General features: G+C 40.2%; 1 protein-coding gene across 2 annotated transcripts in view; it reads left to right on the top strand.

Annotated features, from left to right (window-relative positions):
- The first annotated feature begins 2,073 nt into the window (after positions 1-2,073).
- LOC133970204 (uncharacterized) overlaps positions 2,074-23,175 on the top strand; it is a 44,590-nt gene continuing 23,488 nt past the window's right edge. Inside the window, exon 1 of one of the 2 annotated variants that reach the window (XR_009924279.1) lies at positions 2,074-2,241. Coding sequence is in view for 1 of the 2 variants with exons in the window: in XM_062407083.1 (XP_062263067.1) it covers positions 20,450-20,761 (312 nt within the window). In the remaining variant the exon portion in view is untranslated. Of the gene's footprint in view, positions 2,242-20,410; positions 20,762-23,175 lie in introns of those variants that run through there. The other variant, XM_062407083.1, reaches the window with a different exon arrangement.

A 23,175-nucleotide genomic window follows, 5' to 3' on the forward strand; every position in this document is an offset into this window, starting at 1 on the left:
TGCCGGCTGGAGACTGACTGACAAAGATACATGATTCTAACTGGTAAGTTATCTGGTCTATATGTTTGTTTACTTTTTACGATCACGTCATCGAGTCATTAAATTGTATGTGACAGTGTGTTTCTGTTCCCTTTGTTACTTTTTGTTACAAAATGCTTAGGTATAATATAAGTGTCTCGTTTCAAAAAAATTTTAACTTTCAACACGATAGCATGATTTCACACTGAAATTATATAGACACAATATGCTAAATGTTTGTTTACTTTTTACGATCACGTCATCGAGTCATTAAATTGTATGTGACAGTGTGTTTCTGTTCCCTTTGTTACTTTTTGTTACAAAATGCTTAGGTATAATATAAGTGTCTCGTTTCAAAAAAATTTTAACTTTCAACACGATAGCATGATTTCACACTGAAATTATATAGACACAATATGCTAAATCAGTTGGATTTATGTATTTCATGTTTTGGTCATAGAAAAATGACTCAAAGGGCTGAATATACAGTATAATTGTATGTGATAGTCTCACTTTGCTGAAAAGCACTGAGGGGGCTTTTGTGTGTGTGTGTGTGAGTGTGTGTTTGAGAGAAAGAGAAAGAGTGTGAGACAAACTGAGATTGGGGGCAGGAGGGACCCGTATTAGCCGAGACACTTGAATGAATTTGAAGAATAGGTTTTTTACATGCAGAGCAGTTACAATACCGGGCCCTGACCGGCAGACAGTACCAGCGTCTCTGATTTGAATGACGCACACCTGCCTAATTGGTTGGATTTAAACACTTGTTTCACAAGAGTGTCCAAACAAAGCTGAGCCCAGCTGCATCAATTTATCTGCCTCTGAGATGTGGAATCTGAGAACTACATGAATAAACGATTGGAAGCTTGACACAAATTATTTTAGTTGGCCATGCCTCTATAATGCTACAGTGATGTTGAAAAGAAACTGCAAACTAAGACACCCTCCTATTATTTCAGTCTAACAGCTGTTTGAGCAAACCACTACGAATTATATATAACCAAAAAAGAAACAGTTAATGAAATTAAAAGTGACAAATAAAGGTCATAAACTTAATATCTTTCCCCAACCAGACCAGTTTGATGGCAGCCAGTGTGTGCATGTATCAGCAGTCAGTGTGAGATTGATTGTGAAAACAGTGACAACAGTGGTGTAAATGTCCGACAGTATTAACTCTGTCAAGTGGCTGTCCGGGTACGGTTATGTGATCTCATGAGGCAAAGTTGGCCCCCACAAATTTTATTATACACAGACACAACTAAAGCTCCCTACTTCTCCCACACACACACGCACACACACACACACACACACTCACACACACACACACACTGACCTGGGGGGTCAAGGTGCAGTGACTATGAAGGTTGTCTAACTGGGCCTCTTGAAACTCTTGCCTTGCATTCCAGCACCCGAAGGAGGGGGTTGTAGCAGCCAGGCTTATTACTAGAGAGAGAGAGGGAGAGAGACAGAGAGAAAGAGTGAGAGACAGAGTGAGAGAAAAGAAATAGGGAGTGGGTGGGAGGGAGAAGTGGGGGTAGAAAGAAGCTGGAAGGTATTATGCACTATTTCCTTGCCTTCCTAGAAGCTCTCACTTGTTACCTCCCATTAGGCCGTCTGAGTTTCTCCGACAAAGTAAAGGAAACGCTGAAAACTTGAACCTGCTTTTCTTCAGCTGCCGCGGCCCTCTAACTAGCCTGCTTGTTTTCTTTCCCTGCTGGTCCCTGTGCAGGCTTCTCTCTCTATCTCTCTCTCTCTCTCCCTCTCCTTTTCGTCTCCCTCTCTTTCTCTGGGCTGTGTGTAAGGGGATCACTTTGTTTCCGTTGCCTTTTTCCGCGGTGCTGCAGACACACATTGAGGGGAGGATCGGATTTGAGGGGATACTGACGGGGTTGCACAGCTGCAACAGTCCCCTCCATCTCCACAGCAGGACTAATACCCCCCTCCCTCCCGTTCTCTCTCTCTCGCTCTCTCTCTCTCTCTCTCGCTCTCTCTCGCTCTCTCTCGCTCTCCCTGTCTCTCTCCCTGTTTCTCTCTCCCTCTCGCTCAATCTCTCTCTCTCTTTCTCTCTCCCCTGTGTGTTTGACTCTCCCTCTGTCGCACTTTCTGCTTCTGCCGATCGAAGGGGTGGGGGTGCCATATGGGAGCTTAGAAAAATGTAAGTTGATCGGAGAAAGACAAGAGAGGAATCTCCCATTCTTCGGCTCAGATGTCGGGATCTATGTGGTGAGTGCGTCTCTCTTTCTCCCTGAGCACTTTTAGGAAGTTGTCTGCTCCCTAACAATCCCCAACGTGCATTTATTTTCAAAACTGTGTTTGATTCCTCTTTGAATTTGATGTAAATGTTTTCTACTGTTACCCTTTTTGAGTTGTACTGCTGGATTTGTAGCTCTGTGTTTTCTTCGACTTCTACTAGTAGGGTTCAAGTTCACTGTTCATTTGTAATCTGCAAGCTGTAGGGATATGAAGGGGTTTGTGCTTTTGAATTTGTAAGTTTGGAGGGTCAAGGTAGAGTGAGACAGGAGGTGGAGTGGAGGCCGTCTGGGGGAGGGGAATTTGGAGGGGTCAAAGAGAATGGCACTTGGCCGAGGCAGCACAAAGGCTCCGAAAACTTTTTTAGTTTGACATGCTCCATGTTCCCAGCTTTCCTGCTATGGACGCCATTTATTTGGATTATAATATTGATTTCCTTTAGTTTTTTAGATTTTTTTTAAGTGTGGAGGGATTGCATCAAGTTTTACCATCATCCGCAAACTGACCACTCTCACCATCTGACAAAACTTCATTAAAGACACATCAAATCAAAACATCAACTGTGTTGATCAAATGAAAAAATATCTGAACTTTTATCCTCCAAGTTCACAGACCATCTTGTCGTCTAAGCATGGATCCAGATTTCAACAGACTAAGATACTCAACTTCATTAATTCATATCTGGTAGATCATGGATGCTTGTTGCCGATTTTAAGCTTTTCTGTGCTGATCTTCATATAAGTTTGAAACTGTTTATTCCCTTGCATAATTAATTAAAGATAATTTTTCGATAATATCTTAATGATCTAAAGTCTAGTTTTTGGAGGCACATCACTTTATATTTTATTTGACTATATTCTAGATAAATCTAGACAAAAGAAAACTTAACCACTGTAATTGTTTGACGAATGTTGACACAAATACAAATTTCTTTCATCTAAATACTTTATATGTTTTTTCTAAATTACAGTGTTATGAGGGACAAAAGTTATTTTCAAGTTGGTGATTCTAACTCTGAGAAATGTATTACTTTTTTTCACTACATGGTGACTTGTGCCCAAAACGAACTTGTGTGTGTACGTCTGGGAAATGAGCTGAGTTAAGTGAATGAGTCAAGCGTTTAGGAAGCTGTTGAACTTCAGAGCTGTGATTTATGGGTCTCACCTTGATGGTTCATTGGCAGTTTGTGCTTTTGACCTCACTCGATCATCTCTTTGAGGAAATCAGAAGCCGTCTCTCTGACTAACTTATTCTGTGCCTCCCTCGCTCCCTCCGTTCATTACACATCTCGGTAGCATGGAAATGAAGAGTCCCGACTGGCATTAATGGACTAATTTCTATCCGTGAAAGTTCATCTTTAAACCAAGATTTAAAAGAGATGGAAAAAGGTGCCTGTGTGGATTTATTTTTGGTGGGCTCTCTGTGCAGTGTGTGGAATCATTGCTGAATTTCGGTCACCACTACTTCATATTTATCAATGTTCACAAAATGTTTCAGCTTCAGAATCTAGTCCTCTATTTTGGGCATGTGGGTCATACTGTTATGAAGCAGCAGAACTGAACACTTTAATGAGGACTCGGAAAGTTGTAGTCCAAAAAGTTGTATTCTGGGTTAAAGGGGATTTGTTTCAGCTTCTACAATGTTAAGGGACTGCAATATAATCTCATTTGCATGCTCAGCACAAGGGATACTTACATTTCAGTACATCACACTATAAAGCGCTATTTTTAAATGATAAATTAATATGTGAGCCTAAATAAACCCAACATATTCAAAGTGATTGAAACAGATCCTGATATTATAGAAGTCCAGAATTCCTAAACAAAGACCTGCAGTGTTTTGTGGGTCCCTGTTAAGTCAGCTGGTATGGTACAGTTCATCCTCTCGAAGTATTTTTTTACGTCTACAGCTGAGTGAAGTTGTTTGTTGTCATTTATGCCATGTGAAGACATGTAGTCAGATAACCTGCCTGACCTCCAAAGCCAATTTTAGCCTCTCCCTCATGCCTCCTCTGTTTATAAATTAGCCTAGTTGTTGATTCCAAGCAGTGAAAGGAAAAGCTCACTTAGTAGCAGTGATTTATTAGTTGTGAGCCTGATGTAGCCATGTGACTGACACAGGTGCCAGTTGAGATGAGAACAGGTTCACACTGCTGCAGGAAGTAGGAGCTACTTTTCCATCCTGACGCTCAACCAGGAGCAAAACATAAATTTATTGGTATTCCGTCTGAGGAATCTTTTTTTATCATTCAGAGAGCTACTTGGTGATAGTGCCACAACATAATTCATGTAATATTTTGTCGATAAATTTCACAGGGATACATTAGTACATCTACTCCAGGGGTGGTTCTGTAGTTAGCAATCAAGTCCATGAGCATCTATGAAGAAAATAGGAATAAGAATTGTGGCAATTAAGTGTTATTTTGCACATTAACTCATTGCAAATGTGTTGCATTTAGTAGTATTTGTAATTAGAAATGCATATCCCAAATACATGATACATATTCCCACACCTGCTCACTTCTTGTGGACGTGTGAAGCATGAAAAATCAATGAAGCAAAGTAGCCGGCTATATCATGTATACAGGCTCAGTCATTTGAAAGTAATCTATCTCTGCAAATTGAGTTGTGCTTACTTCAATGATGACCTCAGTGCAAGTAAGATAACTTTGTTAAGATGTATGTATGACAGTCACCATAATATGAGTATTGCCTTACTCGGGTTATGATCGAATTACCAGAGTGCATGTAAACGCTTTAAACGACAACCCTGTTGACCCTTCTCTTCTGTTCACATCACTCTATAAAGCACACATACGTGAAAACTTAGTTTTATTATTTTAAGGAATTTAACAGAAACCTCAGGTCTATCTAAGAGGCGGTTTCTGCAGGTAAAGAGGTAATTTCATACCCAGTTAACAATATCGTTGCTCAGTAATCTTACCTTTTCTCAACCAGCTCATTTCTCATTTTGGGCCATGCTTTTGCAGAAGTTGCGACTGAAGCTGTTACCCCCCCTACACCTTTGGGATTTTTTGCCTTGTGTTAAACTCAGTGAATATGCAAGGATACCTGCATTCGTTTGGAAGAGAACAAAGAGCTGTATTCGGCCCAATCCCATTTCACCATTTAGCCCTCTCCCTTTGTTCTGCGCAGACCCAATACCTGTTGGGACAGAAGGGTAGGGCTAAGGGGTAGCGCTTTAGAGCCCCTGAAACTGCGATTTTTCCGACCTTCACTTTAAACCTAGGGGTACCCAGAGTGCCCTGCCAATCACTGCCAAGCTGGGAGAGAGACCAACAAATGTGTTTTTTTCTACATTAATAAGGATTCAAAAATTACGATAATTATTGTAATATCGTAGTTTAATATCATTTCAATGTTATGGTCATTTTTTTCACAACATTAAAAACCCAAAATATTGCAATCTTTTTTTATTGCATGGTAATCCTGTAAATAATTTCCTATTGCAGCCCCCCTCTTTGAAGATTCACAATGCACTTGATTTAACCAGCGTATAGCAGCGATGTTACTGAACTTAACTGCTCCTCCAATAATAAAGCATAACCCTCGAGAACAAGGGGTAGGGCCAAGGGGTGAAATGGGATTGGTCCTTGGTGTAAAAATACTGCTGTTGGAAGAGATTTGCTAGATAATGGAATAAACGATAAAATCTACAGAAATATGAAATGATGGATTTTTTTCTATTGCCACATGATATCATAAGATATTGAGCTGAGTAACGTGCGCACGCTGAATAACTATGAATCTGTGCTGTTTGAGGAAAAAATTTGATGTGGTTTGTTATCAGAAGAACTGCTCCATCAAAGACGTGCATAACCCGAGAGGCCAGGAAACCAGCAGCCTAATTGACTGCATTTGGTGTCAGCCCCCGTGTCTTGTTGCTTAGACGAATACTGCATAGCTGCTTTCGGACATGCACTGAACTCTGCAGTTCACCCGTATTTTCTCCGGAAAAGGTGCATCTGTGAATGCAAATGTCTGAGTGTGACTCTCAGGTGACTTTCTCCACCTGGCCAGGAGAAGTCGATGTAGGAACACAGCTGGAACCCCCGCTGGATTCACGCTTCTAACATGAAATATGATGAATGAAATGAATGAAAAAAAACTAAAAGAAAACAAATATCTTGCGGTGAAAAAGCGGTGACAGACACATAGAGACACAGATGAAGATGTCTAGAGAGTTTCGGCCGACACCAGTGTCTTAAGAAAATCACGTGATCTTCGCAGTGGAGTTAATACATCGCTCCCTGCCTCTGTCTGCTGCACCTGGCTGCTCCACAATAATATGGAGATTTGTTGCTGTTGTGAATGTGTCTGTGCAGAGAACGTCCTGCTGTGTTGTGCATGGGTGAAAGGCATGCGCAGGTCATGTTTGAAAACAGCTTATGAGTGGCACACTCATTACTTCCTTAGCAGGACCTCTTCAGTTTGTTGATGGAGCTTCGATGATGGCTCCTTCATTATGTTTCAATATCCTGCAATACACTGCCTGTGTAGGTAATAAGCAGGAGATCCAGCTCAGATTTGGATGGTTCAGCTCCAAAATTGATGGCTAACTTTGTTCTTTTATAAGGGAGGCAAAGCTTTCATGCTGTTCAATGCTTAATGTCACAAGGCCCTTATAAACAGCTCGTTCGAGGTGGGAATGTTTTTATTATTATTATACTATTCTGTATAAAAGGTGCAAAGCAAAGTCATAGAATTGGGTTTGCGTGTGTGTAAAGGGGAGAGACATGGTGGGAAAGGATGCTGCTTTGTTGTACTGTTTGTGAAAGGCTGACATGCTATAGTGTTTACCACAAAATTAACTTCCATATGTGGTGGTTGCTGGCCATGGAGATGGCTCAAAAACGTAAATGCTACCATGTTGTGTTTGGTATTATATTTGAATTTCTATAATCTCTGGTTTTATTCGCTGACAGCAGCACCATTAAAGTCCAACTCGTAGATGTTGTCTTGTATTCCTTGAGAGGCTTTTCCTCCTGACAAACTCTGTCTTATTTTCTCTGTAGTTATTGGTAAACTCTTTGTCATGTTGCAACTATTCAAGACATAATCTGTTATACAGTGGATTTGTATACACTGTGTCAACTCAGAACTCTCCAGTTATCCAAAAAGGACCCTACTACTCTGTGTTTGGCAGCTATGCTGATAAGATAAGATAGATTGAACATCTGTATGTTCAACCTCTGAAAAAAACATTTTGACATGGTTATTGTGGTACCACCACTGCCACAGTTTGATGTCAGATGTCAGTAGATCTTCTTCATCTATGTCGGCTTGATACTTTTACTCTTCATCCTGGATGGAGCTGTGAATCAGAGACCTAAGGATGACCATGGGAAAGTTGCCTGGTGGAAGTCATGAAAACTGCTTCCTCTTTATTCATATGGTGAAATAAAATCATGATTTTATGGCCCATTACATGAATTCTTTTGATGAATGGTATCAAGGCCAGATGGATGCAATTTGTCATTTAACACTGAGATAATGACGACAGAAAGATGATATGTGTCAGATTCTTGAATTCTTGAATTATTTATGACTTGAGTCAAGTCTTGGCCTTGATAGTGAAAAACAACACTGATATTTAGTGTTCATTGTTTGCTGTGACGAATTAACACAAGATGCAACATTTTCAGTTTAGCCCATTATTCCAAAATGAATCAGAAAAATTGAGCAATATGTGGATCTTTGAACCTAAATCAATGTCAAAAAAGGTTATTGCATGACTTACAGCTTGCATGCATGTACCCGCACACTATACAACAACACTCACACACATTGAACTCTACCACAAATGGCCCCCAGTGGGTTGGTTATAAAGTGGGTGATGTCATGTCTGTGATGGCGACTGTGTGTCCCTTTACCAATGATCCATTCCTTATCCAGCTGCCTTCAGTGACCCAAAGCAGAGCGAAAGAATAAAAAGACAGAAAGAAAGATAGACAGTCCAACCGTGAGCATTTTTTAAATTCTTTTCCTTGTCCACCTCCAGCCAGCTTTATATCTTTCATTAACATGTCCCTTTCATTAGCTGAAGGTGACCAACCTTGCTCCTGAATTTTGGATAATTTAAACACCTTAATTCAAAAAGTGCTTATCTTTGTTTGTACTTTAATTCATCCATTTTTATATTTGTAGCATATATCTTTCGTCCGTTTTAAGGGCAGTCTGGTTTGGATAGACGCCAGATTCTCGGGTCAAGAGATCATTGGCAATTTGTCTGCTTGTCTCTGCGTTGACAGGATTCAGGATCAGCCTCGTTGTTTGCAAGCAAAGAGGGTGCAGGATGTCTTTGTGGAATCAGCTGTATGCATGCGGGTGTGGCGGACCCAGTGTTTGCAGCCACATGACGCTCTGCGCCATTATAAACAGCTCGGCTTCTCTAACTATCTCAGCCCCTCGGTGGTCACACAGATGTGGGGGGGGGGCGGGGGGCGTGGGGGAGGGGAGACCTTGCAAAGCTCTGCGGCACACTGGGAAATGGCTTCCATACATTTAGTATTTCCTCTTTGAGGGCTGTCCAGTGTGGTGCAGCAGGGTTGTCGCATCAAAGCTGTGCCGCGAGGCGGGGTTGAGGAGCTGGATAATGCAGACACAATGGGCTAAGGCAAACATTAGGAGTGAGACAAAGGACACTCCACTCAGGTCACAGTGGGGGCAACTCTTCCCATTATCTGAGGGAAGTGTTCTTAACTGGGGGACTTTTTAAAGCCATCAGCAAATTAGGGGCTGTGCTGACTTTCTGGTGTGTACTGGGTCATGAACAAAGCCTCAAGAGTGCGTCTGTTTACAGTCGAAGGCTGTAAAGCACAGGACAGCAGTCACAACAAGACACAACATGGGGCTGGGTTTGCGCTGAACATGCTATCATGACCGTGTTATCATTGTCATAGCCAGGGTATTTACTCATGGGAAGCAAAGGATACGTTCTTTCTCATCTACATTATAAAGACCACAGGCACCATATGTTGTAGGGTCATCTCAGGATTAGCCAAAATGCAATCAAGGTATCTCTGTATCAAGAATTAAAGCCAGTTCTTTGTTTTGAAGGAAACCATCATCTGTTTTCTCCTGCACAATAAAATTCTCCGATCAATTCAAATATCTATCCAACTTACATTTAGGTTCCCCTGGGAAAATAAGGATTTATATTTTTTTGGTGTTGTTTTCTTTAATCATGCATGGCTGTTTTTGATTTTGCTCTCGAAAACATAAATTCTCCTAACTGTGTCAACAATAGAGCTACAACTAACAGTTATTTTCATCATGTATTAATATGCCAGTTATTTTGTCAACTCAGTAATGGATCTTTTGGACCATAAAATGTCAGAAACAAGTGAAACAAATCGGTCACAAGTTCCTGTCTGATATCTTCAAATTCCTTATTTGGCTTGATCATTAGACAGAAATCAAAAGATGTTAATATGTGAAAGAATTTATAGACAAGCAGTTCAAGCCAGCACTAAAACAATTAATCAATTATCAAAACTGATAAATTGCTTCATCCACTCATCTATACATTGGCTGCTTGTTTTAGCACTATAAACCACTCCAGGGCTCAGACCTAGGTTAGCTTTAAGCCATTTTTATTAGCTAAACTGCTTGTCAGGTTGTGCTCTAATTTATTGCTTGAAAACAAGGCGCCAATTGGGCGGTAATTACGATCCATTAAAGCTACTGCCTAACTGCTAGACATTATGAACATTTATGTTGTTGTCTCTTAGTAAACAGGCAATTTACTTTAGGGTTGTTTAGTTACTGGGAAATGGTATAATCACAACAATTAGCCGCTCAGCATCAAAAAAGGAAATCTCACTTGAGAAACCTATAAAAAGAAAAGTTTGAAAATAAATGTAGGTAGACAAACTCACAGGTCCCTATCTTCAAAATGGCTTCAGCGAATGTCTATATATTCACTGGTGGTTGTCCAACTGTGTGTGCTTTTTTTGTATGAAACCCTATGCGTGTTTGTGTGACTGAAGGGCCATTATGGGACAGGCTTTTAAGGGAGATCTGGGAAGTGGAAACCTAATACTGCCTGACTGCTGCTCTTGTGTACATGAACCCCACAGCTGCTGGCGAGAGAGCGAGAGAGAGAGAGAGAGAGAGAGAGAGAGAGAGAGAGAGAGAGAAATGAGGGGGAGAAAATGGGAGGAAGAAGGGAGGAGGGGTTGGAGGAGAGCGTGGTGCGCTCAGTAATTAGTTGTCTGGTTTTGTATTGACCAGTCTGGTGCTTAGACCTTAGGGACTGTTAAATTTGCTATTGAAACTGAAAGGATTATGCACCCAAAAGAAATTAAACGGGAGCAATGAATAGATTGTGGGCCACATGGTGGATTACTGTTTTTTTCCCTCTTTTTCCTTCGTCTCCTTCTTCCACTGGCCTTCACTCGTCCTCAGATGGACAAGGTTATATTTTTCTTGCCAGAAACTGTTGTTTTTCATGTTATCTGTAAATTGAAAAATGCACCACAAGGTTTTATTTCGTCATAATAATACCCCATTTTGACCCATTAAAAAAGCCATCCACTTATTTGTCCTTTGCCAACTGTCAAATCTAGAGACGAAAACCAGAGACAAAATCCAAAATCATTTCCGCATGTTAGATGTTGAAGGGTGTGATGTCGCGAGGGATGTAATGAAATCTGTTTGAATGTAGACGTGGTGATTGCAAGTCAGGATTGATGACTCCTGCCTGGGCCGCCCAGAGGGAAGAGAGATTTGTGTCTCTGTTTACTCCTGCTGAGGCCGGCCGTACTTATTACAGTGGGCACAGTCAGGAGGGAACATCCTCCACATGCCTGCAGAGGCTTATTGCCCAGAGAGACCGTATTCCCTTTATACTCACACCCAGCACGGTCAAGACTGACTCATCTCACTCCCTCTGTCACCAGCTTAGTGTCTTGTAGAAGAAAAAAAATCTGCCTTAGACCAAACCGTAACACAATCCCCTTTTATGACTTCCAGTGACTGTTAAGCAGGCCAATGCTTTGGGGAACATTTTTAAAAAGGTGTCTGTGTTTTTATTTTATTAATTCTTTGTCTATATTACTCAATATAATATTTATTACAATTTTATTTTTATTTGTTTTATTAATATTGTTATTATGTATACAATATTTATCTTCTTAGCGTTGTATTTGCCCTATTGTCCTGGGGGGGGATCTATGTCTGTATGTTTAATTACTGAAAAACGTGTACAAAAAAAAGGGGCCTGAAATACGAAGGAGCTCATGCTTCACTGAGTTAACGTGAGCCATCTAAACCTGTTGAACTGTGAGCCTCATGTGTATCTCGTGGATGATAGAGGGGTGATGTCATGTTCTCTCTCACTGTTTGTGTAGCTGGCAGAGGCCGGCGAGCTGGACAGGGTCGCACACTATGACTCAATCAGGACCAGAACAGCCCAGTGGGACAATTTCCAAAAACAAGGATAAAATCATGTCTCCTTTTTTTTTAACCCACAAAACTCCATCGCACTTTGTTTTTGTGAGTCTCTGGTTTTCTTCTCCATTTAGTTTTGAATTTCAATCTTGAAGCAGCATTTCATCTTTTTAATCTGTTTGAGTTTCTTGTAACTTTTCGATCTGGACAGGAGTGAGCACTCTTTGTAGATAAGAAATGCAATCTGGTCGAGTTCCCCCTTTGTGATAATCACAGCGTAAATACAGGAGGGCCTGTGCACAGGTGGCTGGCGCTGGGCTGATGGTAACCAGACCAGACTGATGTCTGCACACAGAAAATAAATCTCTGCTGTAATATCAAAGAAAGTCAGGGTCAGTGAAACACTCTAAAGAGGTTTTTTCACAATACATTTCACAGCACAAAACAAGGAGCCAACTGTAAAGTAGCAACATAGGCAAAACTTTGTTAATGAGGTCTCCCATTGACCAGTCCTGACAAATATCACCTGGGTCTTTTAGGATCAAAATGATTGCTGTCTGGTTGGTTTTTACTAAATAAATAAACATGCACATGCAGGTCAAGCTGTAGCCCAGTCGTTAGCTGTGACAGATATATAAATGAGAAGCATGATTCACTATAATGGATACGGCGATGTATGTGCACTGGTGTCCAGGGTTAGTCCCCAAAAGGCGACGAGGCTGAGAAAACAAAAAAGAAAATGACGTGTTCAGGAAAGCTGGAGTGGGAATTATTGTTGTGCCAGGGAATTTACATTAACTCAGTTAACTTGCACATGGGTTGGATATAATTAAATTACTGTGCAGTGTTGTTGCAAAATATCGGGCTCTTTGCCGACCTCTGCATCATACAGTTTGGGTTAGAGTTTGTTTGTGGTGCTTTGTTTATGGTAACTGCACAGCAGCCAGCAATGATATTAGTAGACATTATTTGGGCTATTTGTTTGACAAAGCCTACGCAAATAGAAATTTTACTGGCACATTATTGTTAATAAATATGAGCTGAAACACATTTCCTTCAGTGGGAACTGCTCTTCACACGATAATGGTTTCCTCTGCAGTTTCTCTTTTTTGTCTTATTCCCATCACTTTGACTCCTTTAACGGTTGTATGATTGCTTTTTGGGCACAAAAAAAAATCAACATATCCTTTGAAACATTGGAAAAATAATTTTTTTTATAGCTATAGTAACTATAAAATCCTTAAAAACTGTTTTCCCACATATACTTTGATATTTCTAATAGGCTAAATGTTGAGTAAAACCTATTTAGACAAAAGGTAATCTTATACCACATCTTTGATTCTACTGTCAAATGAAAGTGAATAATAATTTTAGCCCTACAAAGTAGCACATCTGAAAAGTTGTTTCGATGTTCATTGTGTCTGTGTTGCTGTGGATGCACTGGTCCTCAGAGCGGCGGCAGGCTTTTGGCTCCTAGTGCTCACCGGCAGTTTCAAGCCAAGGTGACGGAGTTTTCCCTCTATTTAGAGGGTCACCGTCTCCCCTCCCCTCATCTCTCCTGGTAATAGATGGCCTCATCGCTCCGGGTTTGAGCCCACCTTAAAACAGTTGGACTGGCCTGGGGTTTGTCAACGATGGAGTGGAACAATAGGAGTGAGTGACATTGTCCATGTGTATTAGGAGGCCCGTGTCTGTATGTAATATGTGTACAAGCGCGTGGTGACATGGTGCTGATGCAGCCGGCTCCCGCCGGGGTCTGCCAGGTAGCAGAGAGAGGATACAGGACATCCAGGGTATGCAGCTCTGTTCTATTTGTTCATGTTTACACTGGTGTCTCGTCAGTCCACTGCTGTTTCTCCAACATGGCTTCATGCTTCTGGGGTTGCTCGGTGCGTACGTCTGTGCATCACGGTCATTGCCGTTTCGGTGCTTCCTGCTGTTTGTCTTTCAGGACAATTGCTTTGTCTGGCTAAACCCTTTATTCACTGTGGCTGGGATGTAGCCTGCATGGAACTGTTGTTGTGTGAGTGAGTGTGTGTGTGTGTGTGTGTGTGTGTGTGTGTGTGTGTGTGTGTGTGTGTGTGTGTGTGTGTGTGTGTGTGTGTGTGTGTGTGTGTGTGTGTGTGTGTGTGTGTGTGTGTGTGTGTGTGTGTGTGTGTGTGTGTGTGTGCGTGTGCGTGTGTGTCCAGTCATGATAAAGCATTTTGTGTGCAATTGTATTTTGATTCATAAGCTACTAGGCTGATAGCAACATTGAACTTGGCTGAGTTTTGAACGTGTGTGGAGAGAAGATAGAGAAAACAAATTGTGTGTGTTTTAAATTTTCCTATCTAAATGTGCTCATGCCTATATTTCTGTTATTTGCCATTGGGGGAGGATGTCGAGTTTTCCTCGCAAATGTGTGTTTTCTCCCCCTGCAGTGGCTCCCTGGGACAAGGATCTTGCTTGTTATTTTCTTTAGCATATTCCACATTCATATGGAAATGCAGGGCAGAGGAGGGACAGAGGCTCACATCAACTTGATCTGGTCATGAATAGCTGCCAGTGTTTTGACTGACCCAGAGCTGGCTTAAAGGCACTGGCCAGCCTCTGCCCTCAGACCACGGTGCTGAGAACCGGGAGCATTTTCAGCTGCAACACATGCACGTCGGTGTCCTCCCATTGAGATGCTAAAGTACACTAAAGACGGGGAAAAAAGCAGGGGCTTATAATTGCACTCACACGATAAGATGCACTTGAGCACCTGGGAACACTGAGCGTCGTCTCCTTCTCTGTCACTTTCTCTGTCGTATATATACACACACAGTTATGCTGTGCAAGGGAGACGCTAGGGTCGCAATATGCTTGTCTTTTTTTCTCTTCTTTATCCTCTTCTTTATTTTTTGCTACCCCTTAGTTCCTCGATTTCCCCTCCAAAACGGTCACCATGAAACGATATGACGCTCCTTAAGCAGTAATGAGGAATTTTCAGTTTTAGACTTAATTTCATTTGTTTTTCAATGCTTTTTAATTATTAACTGGCCAAGAAATTCTGTAATACACAACAAATAGAGTGCTTAGAATTTTAAAGCAGCTTATGTAATTGATTTAATTTATTAAATTATGACATTGAATTCAACAATTACATTTGATTATGAGGGTTAGGGTTAGGGTTAGTCAATAAATAATTGAAATATACAGCTGCAGTTTAAATAGATTTATGAATTATAGTGTTAGACCAAGGTTTGATAATGTGTTAAAAGTTATTGATATTAAAAATAAATAATTTTGTGTGAGGATATTTAACAAGAAGAATAAAACTGTGAGCGAATACTTGGGCCCTGGCTTGATCAAGATGATTTGCCTTTGCTTTGCTGTCTGAATTATTATGGTATTTAAGGAATCTAATACATTTTTTGTGCGTTTCCTTCCTGATTGCCTCTTACACAATGGGCTTCCCAGAACGCGCTGCTGCGGTTGGATCTAGCAGCAGGGATCCATCAAACAAGATTTGTCTCGGTGGATATTCTGGTTTTGTCCTTCAGGATAAGAGCCCACCACCCATATTCAGCCCTGGTCTGAGTTGTAGTGTCCTTTATGCATCTAGACAGTTACCACAAGTGTGTCTGGAGAGTTTTAATTAACTCTGTAACAAATCTGACTATTATTTTTCTCCCAAGGCATTTTGCAATTATCTCTGTAACTTTGTTAATTTATCCAAACCTTTTTGAAAATTATAATATGATTTAAAAAAAAATACTGAATTAGTCAACCATACAAATAAAGAGTGAACAAAATTCTAATTCAGTTTAAATCAGAAAAACACAAAGGCTCAATTTAACACTTTTTCATTTCATGTTAATAGTATTTTTCATTTACAATTAAATATATGATATAATTTTAAAAACTGAATCAAACACTTTTTCTGGCAAATTGTACATCTAATTGTTTTTGGTTTCACTTTTATATGAATCTTTCTGTCTGAAGTTTTGTTACGTTTTTACTCTTCGTTGTTAAATCAGTTGCAGTTTAACACATCACAAGCAGAAGCATTGGTGTGTCGTCTCTCGACTTACAAACACGTCAGTCTATAAAAAGAGCAGTGTGTTGCAGGATGGCCTCAGTGTGTGTGAGTGCTGTTTTGTCTCTCCATTAGCACCCATTCAAGAGACAATGAGTTAGAGAAGCAGACGATGGGCTTGTTAACACGCAGGCATTAGTGAATCAGTGTGTGTCTTTGTGAGGGAGGGAACACTCCTCTAGTGTTATGATGGGAGTCTTTCACCAGCGGTGCACTCCACTCTAACACCACAAGTGTCCAGCCACTGAATAGGGAGAATTTGTTGCTCTACACCTAATTAAACAGTGCTTTTATGGTGAGGGACCCTTTGTTCCTCACCTTCTAAAGCACCTTCGAAAGCTTAAAGCTTGACTTTTGTGACAGTGATGGTGTTCGCCTGAAAACCAGCCTTGCTGTGACAAATACAGGAGCTGCCTTTCGTACACAATGCTCATTGCCCTTCACGTCGTTTGTGATTCACAGTGGCCGTCGATGTCGTATTTAATCTCCCAAATTACTTTTGGAAAAGTTTTCAATCAGACATTGTTCTTGAAATGATCAATCAAGTCCACCATTATAAAACTCACTGTTTTAATAATGCTTTCATGTTCCAAAGCAATATTTTAATAAGAAGTCATTACTAAAATGTGAGTTTTTTTAAATTCAGGAATCAAATGCAGTTAGACAGCCCGAGGAAGATAATATAGTGAAGATGTTTGGGATCTGCTTAGCATTGTGGATTTCGAACAGGCCGACTCCAGGGGGTTTAGGAGATTATGATGCCCTCTGTGCTTTGTGCACCAGCCTATGGGCTTGACCTAAGTGAGGAACACACATGCCTTTGTTGCCCTGAGAAGGGACAACAAATCATGATGGTGTTTGTTCATAGTTTTTTTGTGTGAGGTCAGTAGCAGTGTGAGAGTGGTGGGTTGGCATGGTGATAGCCTGGGATGATATGCTGTCTGTGAATACAACAATTATTGTAGCTGCTCATTGTATCCTCCTTTACTTGACCAACATTAGATTTTATTTTCTTCTAACATTACTTTGTTTAGTCATTTATTTTGAAAATTAATTATTTACTTCAAGGCATAATATCCCCGAGGGTTTTCATGGCTTTGAATAAGTGTCTGTCGCCCTAAAAACCCTAAAAGAATTTCATTAGTTTGAAGTTTAAATTTCAGGGGGGGATTAGTGTCTCATGATGCACTAAATGTGTTTTGAAAGGCTTTTAATATTAAATATATATATATATGTGTTTGTGTGTGTGTGTGTGGGGTGTGTGTGTGTGTGTGTGTTTGTGTGTTTAAGGTCAAACAATAACACAGGAATTAAACTGGTTTAATTTGTTTGTTTGTTTACTGTCTCAATTATACCGGGATACAGGATAGAAAGTTGAGTAGTTTTCATAATTAAAATTTTTATGGATTAATACCAGAAATATAACTGCTGAATTAAGCGTGATTTTATATTAATCTCAGTCAATCTGTAATTACCATCACCAGTGCCTCTGTCCTCTTCTCTGATCAGCTAACATTAAAACCAATGCTAGCTGCTCAGACATGTCACATGTAAGCCGTAGTCACACGGTTAGCCGGCTGCTCAATCTGCATTCAGGAGCCCGGGACAGGATCAGTTCAGAGACGATGGGTGGGGGGGAGGAATCAGAAATCAGACAGAGCACGCTGAACTTCTCATCCTTTGCAAACTCTCCGTTGTATTTGGTTAGCTTCGCTGCCTTGTAATGATGCGTGTGTGCTGCTGACACTGGGTCGTGTCTGTGCGGCAGGGGGAGCAGACACTGTGGAGCTGCACTTGGCATTCGCCTGCCACCGTTTCCAGGCAGGATGATAGTGATGATGGGACGCTGGTTTGCTTGTATGTCCCAGGGAACATCTGCCAACGCTGTTTTCAGAGGGTGCGTGTGTTCGAGAGAGACAGTGAGCGGTGCAATGAAATCCAACACTGTTCTTTGTTATCTTTCATTAGATTTTCACTCTGCTTGTCATTGAGTTACAACCAAAATGTGGTTGTGCTAATATCAACAATACCAGATGTGTATTTCTGTTCCACTCTTCTGCAGTATGCATCATTTGTGATGATGGAAAGAGACATTATAAAAAGCAATTCAAATTTTATTTCCATTTGTATATTACCATGTGGCATTCCAGAACAAATTTAGGAAATAGGCACAATTTGGAATTGGTTTAAAGAGTTTTAAAATGGTTTGAGCTGGCACTGGACAAATAAAAATGGCTCCGTGCTGTGTTTTAGAAAGCACGTAATTTTATAATTTTATTTTGTATATCAGCTAAGTTAAATATTGGCTGGTGCTTGTGTGTAATGCGAGACGAGGAGGGTGAGCGTGTCTTTGTGGCAGATTTGTCCAGCCTGTCACTGTCAGTGTGTTGTATGTGGCTTCAGTTGAGATCCCCCCCCCCCCCCCCCCCCACACACACACACACCCATCTCCACCATTGTTTCTGTTGAAATCAGCCATGTCTATTTTCAACATGCTACTTCTGTTGTTGTTACCCTAACCCTAACAGATTTGTTATTTCATTTTTGTAACCTAAAGGGAAAATAGAGGGAATTGTTGTTTTCTTTACACCTAATTATATTTATCATCAATATATTGCTTTTGTAACTATATTTAATTTTAAATTACTGGGGAATGCATTACAAAAATACTTATGTTAAATAACCTCACCTTACTCAACATTTACATTATTATTTAACTTAAAACATGCACCTGTTTTTTTTATTTTTATCAATTTTCTTGTTCCAATTTGGCTTTTAAAATGCAAAAAATTAAATTAGTTTCATGAATTCCCTGCTTTTATGACACTGCATTTCATAACATAATGGCGCAGAACCCGAATTATTTAACAAACCTCTTGTTTTATTGAAGTCAACATTTGTTGTCTTAAAAATCTTTCTGAATTTATTATCATAAAACCCAAGATAATTCAATTGTAACGCTGAATTGTTGCGGAGGTTTCCATTGTCTGCGATTCAGCTTTTTCCCTCATTTTAGTTCGATCATTTATTTTCACATGAAGCCATACTTTCCTAAACAATTCACAGCATCCTGCAGCAGCTCTTTGGTTTTGTGTTTTTTGGATGTGTGCTGTGGTAGCATCAATATGTTCGGAGACAGGCCTGGTAGTCACTGTGGAAGCAGACTTGATTGTTGTGCGAACACAATGCCTTTGCCTTCTTACTTCACTGGTTCCTTTGCTTTCCTTCCTCTGCCTTTGAATTTGCTCATTTTCTGCCCTGTTTTGTTCCCCTCTCTGCCCCCTTTGATTGGCCCCTCCACAGCAACTTGTCACATGGAGCATTGGAGCTGCAACTGCTCTTCTTTGCAGACTTTTTATTTGCAAGACGTACATTTGCAGTCGTAACTATGTGCGTGTTTCACCTCATCTGGATTCACCATATTTTTAACTCTCCTTTTGAAACACATTTGAAATATATGTTAGAATGCATAATACATAAATACATAAGTGATATTATCAAAATAACACAGAAGTCAAACACTGATTTGTTTGTATTTATTAATTAGTTTTTGTAATTTTTAAAATGAAATGTATTAGATAAATTATAAGAAACAAACCAGGGATTCAAAATGTTATTTTCTTTGAAACCCAATTTTTAAAACGATGTTTCAGAGAACGTCATCATCTGTCAGTCCAAGAACAGAGTTTTACTTTATGAATCAGATTAAACACAAACAGTCACCTTATTTGTGGCCTCATCCCTGATTGAACAATATTGATATGTCGGCATTGATTGTTTCACCTTTTACTAAAACTGTCATCAAAGCTCTCGCCCTCCCTCTCTCTCTCTTTCTCGCTACCTCTCTCCTTTCTCCCCCACCCCCCACTCTCTCTCGCCCATGTACCTATACTCTCCCATAACCATTTACTGCAAGAGGTCAATATGTAAACACACACACACATTAAATTAATATAAAATATAATTTGATCTGGTCTGAAGGAATGATCATATCTTAGAAATTGTTTTAAATTACGATGACTTGACAATTAAGTGTATTTTTACCTGGACTCATTATTATATATAAGTTTTGGTCACATAATGTAATGATGTATGAATTAATCCTAATTCTCAATTTACAAAATGAAGAAATGTTGCTTGTGAAAATAAGGACAACAAAGTCAATATAATTTTCTAACAGAAAGTCTATTTTGTCTTTTTTCCCCTCCTGAATACGATTTCAGGATTTAACACAAAGGTTTCAGATTTATTATAAAAGTGTTGTTAATGCATTCAAAATTAAATCTAAATAGCTGTTTTCATCTAATTTAGAACCCAACGTAATCTTCTCATTTATTGATTCATTACAATTCTCAAAGCTCCTATTTATTTTATTATTTTGCAGAATCATTTTGTCAATAAATCAAAAAACTAAAATAAACATAAAAGTAAAATTCAATAGATCAGTGTAGCTTTATAAAATCTGTTAACCCTGACTTGTGCATTAATCACTTATCAAGATATCAGAATCAACCGTATCAAAAGGGAAATTTTGCAGGAAATAAAAAAGGAAACATACTAGGAACAAAAGCTAAATTCGTGCAAATAGTGAGAAAATAAATCACAGCTCTGGGCCCGCAACGCAGACCTGAAGAGAGAGGGGGAAAATGCTTGCTAAGCTATCCGTTTCACACACACAGGGACAGAAGGTTCGATATTCATTCGATCGATGAATGAAAAGGCACAATGGCAAAATCGGACGGGCTCCTTTTCAAATCCACGTCTCCAATGTCCCCCCCACCACCCCTCCACAGTCTGCAGTCGCTGGGCGGCTGGCGATGCAGGCAGAGAGAGAAAGAGAGAGAGAGGAGAGCAAGGGTTACATCAAGGCTGCTCCCTGGACCGTGCAAACAAGTCTAGACCAGTGACCTGTTCAATGGCTCCTTTTGAGGAGTGGGGCAAGTTCGGTCAGAGCGAGGAGAAAGGCAGGCAGAGCCTCTTTTCACTGCCGAAGCAGCTCACAGCCCGCGATCGACAGGAGGTAAGGAGGGCCGGGAGGGCAGGCATCTGCTTCCATGGTTACGGGCCGGGTATGGGAACCCTACTATTGAGGAAGCTCCGTTCTCATGCTCCCACAGAGGCAATGTCACGCATTTTAAAAATGCGTCAGGTCGGGGCGAGGACCATATCCACCAGCGGCAGAGTAGCTCTTTGAGAGGGGAAATAAAATGATAGCACGTCAGTTTGAGGAGGGGAAAAAAAAAAGAGTAGGGGGGACCGCTTTGGGATGGGGGCGGCAGCATGTGCTTGAGAAAGAAAGTAATGCGTCACATGATCTTGGCAAATCCTAATTCAAAGTAAGAAGATTTTTTCGATGAGCTGCAACGATGTTCTCAAATTAGCTGGCTCTTCATTTTGAGTTGTTTGTGTGAAATTGTATTGTTCTGTGGAAGTCAGCGGCTCAGCTGATTTATTCTCGGAGGGAGCAAAGGTCAAGGTTTATGTGGTGAACTCCTTTGTTGAGAGGCAGAGATATCATGTTAATGAGGGTTCTCCCCTACCAGCTACTGTTTTAAGCATGAGAGGAGGAAAGAAAGGAAACTATTCATTGAGGGGTTTTCACATTTTGCATTTCCGTAGGAATGTACTCTTTAACTTTTTAGCTGTAATGTAGGCTGATAAAAATGTCAGTATTTATTGGCAGGTGGTAAAAAATCAGTTGTGGTGAACTGTGCATAATTGTTACAATAACAGAGAATGTGTGTAAGGGTTTTGGACTGAAAATCATTCAAATGTGAGGAGTCACATCTGTCTGTTTGTTTGTTGATTTGTTTGTGTTTGGGCACAAGCTGTGTGTGTGTTGAGCTGAATGGATGCTTTGGGCTTTTCTTTGTGAAGGAGGGGTGTGTTGGAACGTTGAATTTGGTCATGCAGCTGACGCTTTACCCCCTAACACACTCCAAAGAGAGCGGACAGATGGCCGGCCCTCAGGAAGGGCTCGGGGCATTGGATTTGCTCTCAGACCGTGGGAAAGTCTTTGGCTGACTTCACCTGCTCAGGGAGCTGATGTGACTGGATTAAATGGCAATGAAAGAAGTGAGAAATGAAAACTAACATGGACTATAGTGCACACGGCTTTGTGCAAGTGCAGGCATTTTCTTACATTGTGCTTTGGAGTGAAAAATTGGAGGAAGAGAGTCCCATGAAGATTATTTACTATCTGATATTTTTCTCTATTCACCAAACATATTGCACACATAAGAAAATGTTATTTTGTGGGTGTGTGTGTGTGCAAAGGGACACAAGGTTGTGAGGTTCATTCTATTTTTTGCATGTGCCTTTGTAATTCTAATTGGAAACAGTTGATCCTCAGTTGGTTGGGACATTAGACATGATGTTTGGCCATCTCACTCTCTGTTTTTGATTATCTGTGTCTCAGAGAGACAGCCATGTGTGCGCTTTGATTTATTGTTATTAAAAAAGAATGGGGCTATTTGTCAGGCTTTCATCTGATTGATGTTAAGTTGCATGCACACTTCAAATTCATACTCATAAGAAACCACAGGCCATGCATTTAATGGGTCATTAATTAACAGTTTGAATGTGCAATAAACTTAGATGGATGACTTGAAACATTGTGTTTTGCTCATTTCATCTCGACATTGGAATTTATGAAGATGCCACTTAGAGGGGTGCTGACAAGTGTGAAGCTCCATTGTAAACCATACAAATGAATTATCAGAAAGGAAAAGCAAAAAAACTAAAACATGTCAAAACTAGGATAATGATCAGTGTTTCATGATGTCCAGACAAGTAGATCTTTATTCAACACTCAAGGATTCCCCTCTGTGATATGAGTGCAAATTTCAGTAATAAAAAAAAAGAAAAACACAGATGCTCACATTCAAACATCATCAGCTGGAAAGTATTCTGCATTGTTTTAGAAGACTGGACATTTCCATAGCCAAGTCATTATATTTGCTTTTAACATTTTGAAGATGTGCGTTTTCCTGTGTATGTTTGAGATTATTCAAAAGTACATCTTTACTCACTTTTTGATCTGTTGCTTATTTTTAGAAAAATGTTGCCATCATTTTTCGATTATTCGTTCTTTCTTTTTTCTTTGTGAAATTAAGCACATTAAATTTAGCAAGTATCGTAATGCACAGGCAAATTATCACATGGTTGTCACGTTTATGATACCAGTTCAGACATCTCCAAATGATTTATAACCACAAGAATCCCCGATTGCTGCTATGTTGATTGCCCTGCTCTCAATGAGAGCTCCATTGCCGTTTAACTACAAAAAGGCATTATTTTTCATACAAGTAGAGTGCTTAAGAGTTCAATCTGAGTACGAATCAAGTGCTCTCCATCTGAGAAGGGTGTGTGTGTGTGTTTTGTAGCATGGAGGGGGCTGTCGAAAACTAATCAAATGTGGTGATGCACAGACCA

Source organism: Platichthys flesus, chromosome 15 (assembly GCF_949316205.1).
Source record: "Platichthys flesus chromosome 15, fPlaFle2.1, whole genome shotgun sequence".
Taxonomy (NCBI): Eukaryota; Metazoa; Chordata; class Actinopteri; order Pleuronectiformes; family Pleuronectidae; genus Platichthys; species Platichthys flesus.